Genomic DNA, 10094 nt, shown 5'->3' on the forward strand with positions numbered 1-10094 from the left:
TGCACTTTTGGAAATGCCTTCTTTTTATTACAGCAAAAATATCAATAAGCTAAATCTTCTTTTCATCTTGTAAGATAGTTGATGGAAAGACTGACCATCAAAGACATGATTTTTCATCAGCATTTTGATAAGTCTGTTTTCTTAGCAAAACTGGCACTGTGCATGTGTACTGTATCAACACGTGTAAGTCAGTACAATTCACTGTCCATTGCACTGCCACAAATACTCAAATACATTTGGTATGAAGTTTACAGTGAGAAAAAAAAAACATCTTGCACCATTTACATCTGGAAGAAAATAATAAAAAAAATTCGTCCAACAGTGTTAATCAACGTATCTTTCTAAAATTAATAAACTATCTGATATTCTAATCGTTCAAAAAAAATGAACTTAAAACAAGACCAAACCAATAAGACTGCATCTGTTTACCATATTGAAATAGGTAAGAAAAGATTGTTCTACAGTGCATCAGTGTGAGTGTATTGAACACACACACACGTTATGTTATGAGCATGCTATGGATTCCAGTTGCTGCTCTGCCTCTGCTGCCATCGCGGCCGCTTGCAGCTGTTCAGTCTCACTCTGCAAGCTGTTCGCAGACAGCTGCTTCCTCTCACTGTGCATGTTGTTCTCATGTCTCTTCAAATCGGACGCTTTAGCAAAAGCCTTGGTGCAGGAGCTACACCTGAAAGGCTTTTCGCCCCGGTGTCGCCGTTCGTGGTCCTTCAGGTGGGACTTGTGTTTAAAAGCTTTCTCGCACATGTGGCAGTTGAAGGGCCGCTCGTTGCTGTGTACCCTCTCGTGTTTCTTCAGATCTGGGGCGCGGATGAAAGACTTGCCACAGTCTTCGCATCTGTAGGGTTTGAAGCCAGTGTGGATTTTTAAATGCTCTTTCAAGTGGGCCTGCGTGGTGAAGGCTTTGGTGCATATCTCGCATATGAACGGTCTCTCGGCAGAATGCAGCTTTTCATGTTTCCTCAGCCGGTTCTCGTCCACAAAGGTCTTCCCGCAAACCTGGCAGGCGAACTGGTCCCTGTGGCCGTACAGAAGGTATTCAAGCTTCATGTCTGCAGTAGCCGTGCTCCATCCAGGAGCTTGCTCATCCTTAACGTCCCCCATGCTGTCAGCAAACGCAAGGGTCTGGGTGTGAGCGGCAAGCTCTTTGGGCTCAGCGTCCAGAGCTTCCACATCCTGATCATAACACGCAACCTTGTGTACTTCCTCCTGGGTTAGTTCTTTCAAAAGTGAAGTTGCCTCCTCCACTCGCAGGGCACTGTTGGGTGATTTGTCTAGATCGTGATTGCCTTGAGGCTCCTCTACAATATCGTCAGATGGAGCGTCGTCTTGGTCGCCAATGACCTGGACATCACTGTCTTGATTTAACTGGGGCTCATCCGGTTGAAGTCCGATTTTCACAAGGTCGTAGGGATATTTGGCGGTTTTATGGTCGTTTTTCTCCTCAGAGGACATGTCGCGTTTCTGAGAGCACAGCTTGTCCAAAAATCGTATTCCGAGTATTTGTCCGGACGACATCATTAAATTGACATCTTTTTTCTTAACAGAAATCTTAGCCGTGTACATGTAGTTCAGCACCTCTTCGAAGATGTCAGAGCGGATGAAGTCGATCTCAATGACCGATGAGCTGTCCACCTCGTGCTTTTTAAAAAGCTTTTTGAAGTAATTGCTGCAAGCTGCTAACACACACCGATGTGCCCTGAACTTCACGTCTTCGACCACCACGGCTATGTCACAGTGTTCGCCTTCTAGTCTCTGCTCGTTCAAAATCTTCAGGAAAATTGTTTTGTGTTCATCGTCCACATATTTCAAAGTTTCTGACATGCTGGAACAGGGTTCTGGAGGGAAGGAAGAAGAGAACACGAGATGTTCAGTGTTCTTGGTTTAAGAAAACTCAAAGTAATTATGCTAGAAATAATTATCGAAGCACTTTATTCACGGCTTATAAATGAGATCAGGATATAAACATGTTTTCATTGATTTGAACAGTTTAATTAAACTAGGCAGGTGGCTATATTCCTGTACAGCACGTTTATACACACAAACATGTTCCTTTCTTGTTTGTTCTTGTTGTTGAAAGGATTCATTATCCAGCACTGTAAGCTGTATTTGAGGAGTGATAAGAGAGATAAGCAAAGTTTACAATCTCATAGCTCCTAAGCCAAATGAGGTTGCTAGCTAGCAAGCTATTGACTTTCCGAGGCCGGAGAAAAAGTAGGTGTGAAATGATGTTTGATTATTACAGGATACCACAAACCACGGCTGTGTTTTCTACTCTTACAAACATGCACTGCGCTAGTTGTGTTTTGTTTGGGCTAAAAATGCTCTCTCGGTATTGTTTACCTGCCGCATTAGCCACCCCTGTTAGCAACCATCTTGTTATGCTAACATCTAAAGGCAGAGGCTATTATGTACGGTTAGCATTTAGCAGGACGGCTAGCTAACCAGCTAGCTTTATAAATTCACCGGCCAGCTAGCTAGCTAGCAGTGTAGCTAACTAGCATGAGCAAACCATTGTTATATCACACGATTCAGCAACTAAAATCCTTGTCAAGCTGAATAAAAATGTTCATTCATTAAATGAAGTCTCGTTATAACCAGGCTACATGGCGGCAGTCTTTATGAACACGGGATGGACTCCCTGTGTGTGCACGAGAGAGAGAGTGTGTGTGTGCGTGTGCGTGTGAGAGTGTGTGTATGAGCGCTAGTAATATGGACGCCGTTCACGACGGACACAAGCACGAGCAGCCATGAACACTCCTGACATGACGAAGCCGAGAGCGCGCAGCATCCTGCTCAAACACTGTGCAATTATTTTAAAAACTGCTCCAATTAGCGAAAAAAGCGCGTTTCTCACCCTCTAGTGGTGTTTTGGTCCCCTGGAGAAGTCTAGGTTGAATGTCAGGCAGCCACTGGTGAATAATGCACTTTGTGTTTTGTTGGCCTGAGGACGAGCACACACACGCGGGAGGACGCGCTTGCGCCAGCTCGGAACTGCAGACAGAGCGAGGGCGTGCGCAGTCGTGCCGCCAAACAGCGCACGTACGCAAACAGCGCACAGGCAGCCTGCGCCGAGCGCAAGCGGCAGCACTGCTTTACGCACACTTGCGTAAGTTAGTGAATCGGAATATTTGGAGCGCGGGTACGGAGCTGCTGGCGGCGCGAAAGTGACTGTCACGAGCGGGAAATGAGAGTGCACGCAGTTCGCGCGCCACTGTAACCCAGAGAGCTTAACTATAATTGGTTAATCAAAAGGTGAATAACAATAACATCAAAGTCTTGTCATTGTTGAACAAGACTTTGATGTTATTGTTATTCACCTTTTTTTGTTTGTTTTGTTGTTTACATTTTAGACGCGTTGTCATTAAAATAATTTTCATGTGCAGATTTTAACCACAAAATGGATATCAGAGGTTTCCTGTATGTTTACGCCTGAGGCTAGCTAAACTACATTTCCTTATACTGAACACTCCTGTAAAAGTAACGTCTTTGATCTATCTTTTGACTTGATTATTTTCATTATTTAGAAGCAGGGCCATTGGAGTGGGGGACTGACCATGACTGACTGACTGACCATTTCCCCCCACTTGGGCCCTGGGTACTGACTACCCAGGGCTCCAGTAGTGGGGTTGGGGGGACGACGACGACGACTGACCACCCAGGGCCCCAGTGGGGGGAGGGGGAACTGACTACCCAGGGCCCCATTAGTGGGGGGAGGACTATCAAGGGCCCCAGTGGGGGGGGGGTTTGATTACCCAGGGCCCCAGTGGGGGGAGGGTGTTATTGACAACCCAGGGCCCCAGTGGGGGGAGGGGGACTGGCTACCCAGGGCCCCAGTCGGGGGCCTCGAACAGCTTGGAATGAAAATTAGTTTTTGTTTGCAATTTTTTCTTCTTCTAAGTAATTATTGTCATAACTACATTTAAATTGGCTGAATAAATCGGTTGAGTGACTGAACTTTGTATCCCGAAAAAATAGTGGAGGCTCTCTGAGACCCCTCTGACCCCTTACAAAAGGTACAAATTTAGGAATTTAGTCAACCCCTGCACTAGGATTCATCTCTAATCGAGCTGAGTGATTGCTACTATAATAGAGTAATGTCTTTCCCCAAGAAAGGGAAATCGCAGTACCAAAAAAAAGAAAAGAAAGAAAACAAATGGAGGGAAAACAACTGCTAACTGTTTTATTTGAAAATAAAAGTGAGCACAACTGACAGTTTAAGAATGGTTTAAGATAATATCGGCAGTTGTTTTAGACTGGCATAAAGTTGGCTTGAGGTTGGACGTTTGATATTCGCAAATTAAGGGACTGTCTCTAAAGTTACTATGACACATATACACATTTCTAACTTCAACAGCATTTGAAGAGAATGATTTACAGTCACAAATTGGGGGGCAAATTGCAATCTCTTCATGGGGCCCAAAATTCTTAGCAGTGACCTGGTCTAGAAGTCCATGCATTTCATCAGGCAAGACAATTTTGAGCAATGATTTTTCCAGATTTCTGTATAACTTGCATCTATAATACGTCCTCCTAAATTGTACTTGTATAAATATCATAACTCAGCAGATTCCTTTATAAACCTTATGAACCTCACTAAATGTGGAAAAGTCCAATTGTATTTTTAAACCGTTTTTCTCAAATTTGTTTTTACAGAGGTACATACAGAACCTAACAGTATGACAAGAAAACCAAGGAGTTGATCACAGACTTCAGGAAATCCAGGAGCCACACATACATTGGGGGAAATAAGTATTGGATGCGTCAACATTTTATTCAGTAAATATATTCCCAAAGAGGCTATTCACATGAAATTTTCACCAGACATCAGTAATAACCGAAGAAATCTGGAAATGTAAAGAATTCACAACATTATAGTCACTGTGAATGTTTAATTGGATTTGTTCAATAAAGACATGGAAGATTATAATTGTTTGTGTGTTGTTCGCTGAAGCACATTGTGTTTGTCTATACTTGTGACTTTTAATGAAGATGCAGCAAACCAACTAATTCCAAAGGGTTCACATACTTTTTATTGCCACTGTAAAGTTTGTACAGTACAGAATATATTATGGAGAGTCCTCATAAACCACAATACCAATATGTGTATGTGTTAGGGCCTGGTAATATTGCTTAAATATTATATTTAGTACTTTTCATTTACAGGCACTAATACAATTGTGTGGAAATAACAGAGTATGCTAAAAATATAGGATTATATACTTTTGATACATGTAACATATTTCTGTCATATTTACTTCACCTTCAATGTTCCTGTGGGTGGGATTTGGGGGCACCAATTCTGATCTTGCATATCCCTCGGCAAATGTGCAGTTGCACCCCTGACTCCTGGTCTTAACTGGAAATACTCCCAGATCATTACAAGAGGTAATGTGCAACACAAGGGATCGCACCAAACCGTATCAATCATTCGATTACACATTGTGTCATGTATACTCGGACAGACAAATAAGACTGTAGCTCGACTACACAGTAGCTCGATTATAACTGCCCATGTAAGTGTAGTTAATGTAATTAACAAAGACATTACATTATGTGCAGTAATGTAATGTTGATTGCTGTCTCACTCGCTCACTCACTCAATTTCTGTCTCACTCACTCACTTTCTCTCTAAATAAAATCCCAAACGCAGTTTGGCTACATAATACAGCCATTTTCCCCTTTTGTTGGTGTTGGAAGGATGGGGACAAAGTGGACTTTAATTTCTTTATTTTGATATAATTTAAGTAAGTCATATCAGTCTCTAACACAAATTATATAGACAGGTATACCTTGACCAAAAATAACCTTATTTCTATAGATTTTACACCAATTTTTACTCTAAAATATACATGACTACAAAAAGTTCTAATGTTATATACATTCCTGATCTAATGTTATGTACATTCAGATTTAAGATAATTTCAGATTTCTGAGATAGCTAGGGTGTTCATGGTCTATTAGAGAACTTATTTTCAGATTTGACAAGACACTATTCGAAGAATATTCCCCCTTTTCTGACGAAGTCTCAGCAATCAGGTCAAATCTCTGTTCTTTATGTAACTCAGCCATTTACAAAATAATCTCTGTGAGTTCTCTGTGACTCTGTGATGTTAATTCGTCTCAGTTAATGCTTAAGATTTTAACACTCTGGAGCTAATTCATTTAGCTGGAATAGTGTCTACAGCTGGGACACTATCTACAGGTGGAATTGTCTCTACAACGGGGACACTTTCCAGAGACGGGAGAGTGTCTGCAGCTGGAAGAGTGTCTACAGCTGGAAGAGTGTCTACAGCTGGGACACTATCTATGGGTGGAACTGTCTCTACAACGGGGACACTTTCCAGAGATGGAAGAGTGTCTGCAGCTGGAAGAGTGTCTACAGCTGGAAGAGTGTCTACAGCTGGGACACTATCTATGGGTGGAACTGTCTCTACAACGGGGACCCTTTCCAGAGACGGAAGAGTGTCTGCAGCTGGAAGAGTGTCTACAGCTGGGACACTATCTACAGGTGGAACTGTCTCTACAACGGGGACCCTTTCCAGAGACGGAAGAGTGTCTGCAGCTGGAAGAGTGTCTACAGCTGGGACACTATCTACAGGTGGAACTGTCTCTACAACTGGGACACTTTCCAGAGACGGAAGAGTGTCTGCAGCTGGAAGAGTGTCTACAGCTGGGACACTATCTACAGGTGGAACTGTCTCTACAACTGGGACACTTTCCAGAGACGGAAGAGTGTCTGCAGCTGGAAGAGTGTCTACAGCTGGGACACTATCTACAGGTGGAACTGTCTCTACAACTGGGACACTTTCCAGAGACGGAAGAGTGTCTGCAGCTGGAAGAATGTCTACAGCTGGGACACTATCTATGGGTGGAACTGTCTCTACAACGGGGACCCTTTCCAGAGACGGAAGAGTGTCTGCAGCTGGAAGAGTGTCTACGGCTGGGACACTATCTACAGGTGGAACTGTCTCTACAACTGGGACACTTTCCAGAGACGGAAGAGTGTCTGCAGCTGGAAGAGTGTCTGCAGCTGGAAGAATGTCTACAACTGGGACACTATCTATGGGTGGAACTGTTTCTACAACGGGGACCCTTTCCAGAGACGGAAGAGTGTCTGCAGCTGGAACAGTGTCTGCAGCTGGAAGAGTGTCTACAGCTGGGACACTATCTATGGGTGGAACTGTCTCTACAACCGGGACACTTTCCAGAGACTGAAGAGTGTCTGCAGCTGGAAGAGTGTCTACAGCTGGGACACTATCTACAGGTGGAACTGTCTCTACAGCTGGGACACTTTCCAGAGACAGAAGAGTGTCTACAGCTGGTACGCTATCTACAGGTGGAACTTTCTCTACAATGGGGACACTTTCCAGAGACGGAAGAGTGTCTGCAGCTGGGGCAGTAAAATCAGGTGTTGGTGTAATGATGGTTATACATTCTTCATTCAAACATGGTGCCTGACTACTTGATGTGATGGTGCCACCAGTCTGCTGATGCACCGGTGCAGGTTGAACCACATCGGGTATATTCTGGACATCTGCATACAGAAAAAAGCATCAAAGACATATAGTTACAGGCTTCATCCTAAAGCATATCCTGCTATGCTAGTACTATTCAGTCACTATGCAGCCGTGGAGAGACTGGAACACACACTGTATAACAAATGTAACACTGATCAGACAGCTGTGACTCACATTGTGACTGGATGGTCTGGGCAGTCCAGAGCAGATCCGGGCGGGGCTCGATCTTCTGGCTAGGGGTGTAAGACACAGCCAGGTTCTGAGCCTATAACACACAGATACACACAGCCGTTAACACACTTTATTTCATCTTGTTTCTCACAGAACATCATCACAGCTAGCAGTTAGCCATATCCAGTTAGCAGTAGCCTCTTGAGGTAACTTGGGGTAGCTAGAAGGGGCTCTCATTCTTTTGCAGGTAGTGACCCCTTTAACTGCATTATTTAAATGCAATATTGAATCATTTTAATGTGTACACCATGGGTTGGTAGATGTTCTGTAAGTTATTAACCTCCATGCTTGCCATCCTCTGCCTGTTCTGATGGGCAGGGTAAGCCTGACATTCATCTTTCTGCTGGGCCACACCCACGTACACCGGCATCCTGCCCCAGCGGCCCGCCTGAGCCTTGCGCTCCTCACGGGACTTAAAGTGCTCAATGAAGCTGTAACACAACAGAGGCACTGCTCTTAGAAACTTTATTGAAACACTGCTGTTAGTCTTTATGCCTACGCCATAAATTATAAGCTGATGTTGAAATAGCCTCATGTGACCAAACAGAACTTTTATATCAACAATATAAGGATTTCAATAAATTAGTAAAGTAAAAAGTAAAAAGAACACTCACATTAGAACCCAGGCTGCTAAAATGTAGTAATTTACACATGGCTTACACTTTACGTTCGTTCAACAGTTTGCCGTTGAGCCTGTTCATCGCAAAATCCGCTGCCTCTGCAGACTCAAAATGGACGTAGCCGTACCCTTTCGACCCGTTCTTATAACCTACAACCTTCAGGAGAAACACGTCATGTCAACACGCAATTTATATTAAACAGAACTAATACAGGGCTTTAGTAAAAATGCATGCTAATCATGCTATACAGATGCTATTCAGATCCAAACAGTTCAAAGCCCAAACCTTGCAAGACAGGACCTTCCCAAAGGCCGAGAAGGTGTCAAAAAGGGCCAAGGTGTCAATCGACTTGTCCAGGTTCTTGATGAACAGGTTTCCAACGGTGGAGTTCCTCAGGGATGAATCCCTCTGAGACCACTGGACGCGCATAGGCCGTCCCATAAGGAGCTCAAAATGAAACATTTCCATTGCTCGCTCAGCTGAGGGAACAAAATGAATTACAGCTCATTCATTTCAATTAAAAAGGCTAGGTAAGGTCATATTCAGAATTATTGGCACCTTTGGTAAAGATGGGTAAGAAAGGTTATGAAAAATGCTTTGGTTAATTAACTTAATTGCAGTTTTAACTGCAGTATTTATTCTAATAACTTGTAAAAATTTATAAAATTTTCAACAAAACCTCACGCCATTATAAGACACATAACTAAAATAGTAAACAGTCAAACAATGCATGAATTAGACATGTAGCCTTAAGTAGGCTATAAACTGGTATAAAATGCAGCAACAGTGTATGGAACAGTGTTCTCCAGTGTTCCGTGTGGTTTGTATTACCGTCGGCCCGCTGCTCAAAGTTGACAAAAGCATAGCCGAGTGAGGAGCGGGTCTTATAGTCCCTGCAGATCCGGATGGAGTGAATGCGGCCTGCAGGGCTGAACGTCCTCGCAAGCAAGGCTTCCGTCACCTTGGGGTGCAGATCACCCACATACAGTGAGGCCATCATTTCGTGGTTCATTCTACCCAAAAAATAAATAATCAAACACTCAGTGATGGAGGAAAGCAATAACACTAAACCTACAGTTTTAAACAGACAATCATTAAGTGTAGTACATGAAAACTACTTTTCTCCTCGGAAATCGAAAAATCTTAAAACATAAAGAACTAAAGGTTCTTACATTTCTCAGTACGATAATAAAATGACAGAAAAACAAATAAAAAAACAGTGTAAAATGTGTTCAGAATATCAATTACTGTTCAAATATAAGAAAAAAGATTAATCGATAAACTATTACAAGGCTACTTACTACAGATGGTAATGTCCAGGAGTACAAGAGAAATACTGATCGCTGCTAAGTGCTGTTAACTGCTGCTAGACACTGTGTTGGTTATCGAAAGTCTGAATAGATTTCTCTTGTATAGGAACAGCTTTTGAGTCGGACTGTGCTGCAGTTTCGTTCACTGTTTCGAATTCTGTATTCTGAGTTCTGTATCCATGGTGCTGGTGAACCTGACCAGGTGAGTCTCAAGGAACATAGTAAATTAAGTTCAAACTCACTCCAAAACATTCATTTAAATTCAAAATAGCTTTAAATTTCTTTATAGAAAAGCTGCATTGAATCCTGTCGGTACACAAAACTGGCCAAGCTACAATTAATCCCAATTAAAATGCTTTCAGTGACTTGCACAATCTGGGGATATAAAGTGTTTTGAC

At 42.8% G+C, this 10094-nt stretch overlaps 2 protein-coding genes across 3 annotated transcripts; both read right to left on the reverse strand.

The window, feature by feature from the left end:
• On the reverse strand, positions 1-3031 carry zbtb14 (zinc finger and BTB domain containing 14). Of its 2 annotated transcripts, none has more exons than XM_017480526.3 (2): positions 2873-3031; positions 1-1853 (listed from the first exon to the last, which is right to left on the reverse strand). In XM_017480526.3, the coding sequence occupies exon 2, from the start codon at positions 1837-1839 to the stop codon at positions 505-507; it is 1335 nt and encodes a 444-aa protein (XP_017336015.1). In that variant the 5' UTR covers positions 1840-1853; positions 2873-3031; the 3' UTR covers positions 1-504. The 2 variants fall into 2 exon arrangements, with proteins under 2 accessions (XP_017336015.1, XP_017336029.1); XM_017480540.3 differs by lacking the exon at positions 2873-3031 and adding an exon at positions 2359-2755.
• Positions 3032-5133: 2102 nt separating this feature from the next.
• LOC108263264 (calphotin-like) lies at positions 5134-9841 on the reverse strand. Its single transcript, XM_017463902.3, has 7 exons — positions 9688-9841; positions 9218-9399; positions 8672-8865; positions 8427-8542; positions 8047-8197; positions 7710-7800; positions 5134-7552 (listed from the first exon to the last, which is right to left on the reverse strand). The coding sequence occupies exons 2-7, from the start codon at positions 9396-9398 to the stop codon at positions 6177-6179; spliced, it is 2109 nt and encodes a 702-aa protein (XP_017319391.2). The 5' UTR covers position 9399; positions 9688-9841; the 3' UTR covers positions 5134-6176.
• Positions 9842-10094: the final 253 nt, after the last annotated feature.

Source organism: Ictalurus punctatus, chromosome 1 (genome assembly GCF_001660625.3).
Source record: "Ictalurus punctatus breed USDA103 chromosome 1, Coco_2.0, whole genome shotgun sequence".
Lineage (NCBI taxonomy): Eukaryota > Metazoa > Chordata > Actinopteri > Siluriformes > Ictaluridae > Ictalurus > Ictalurus punctatus.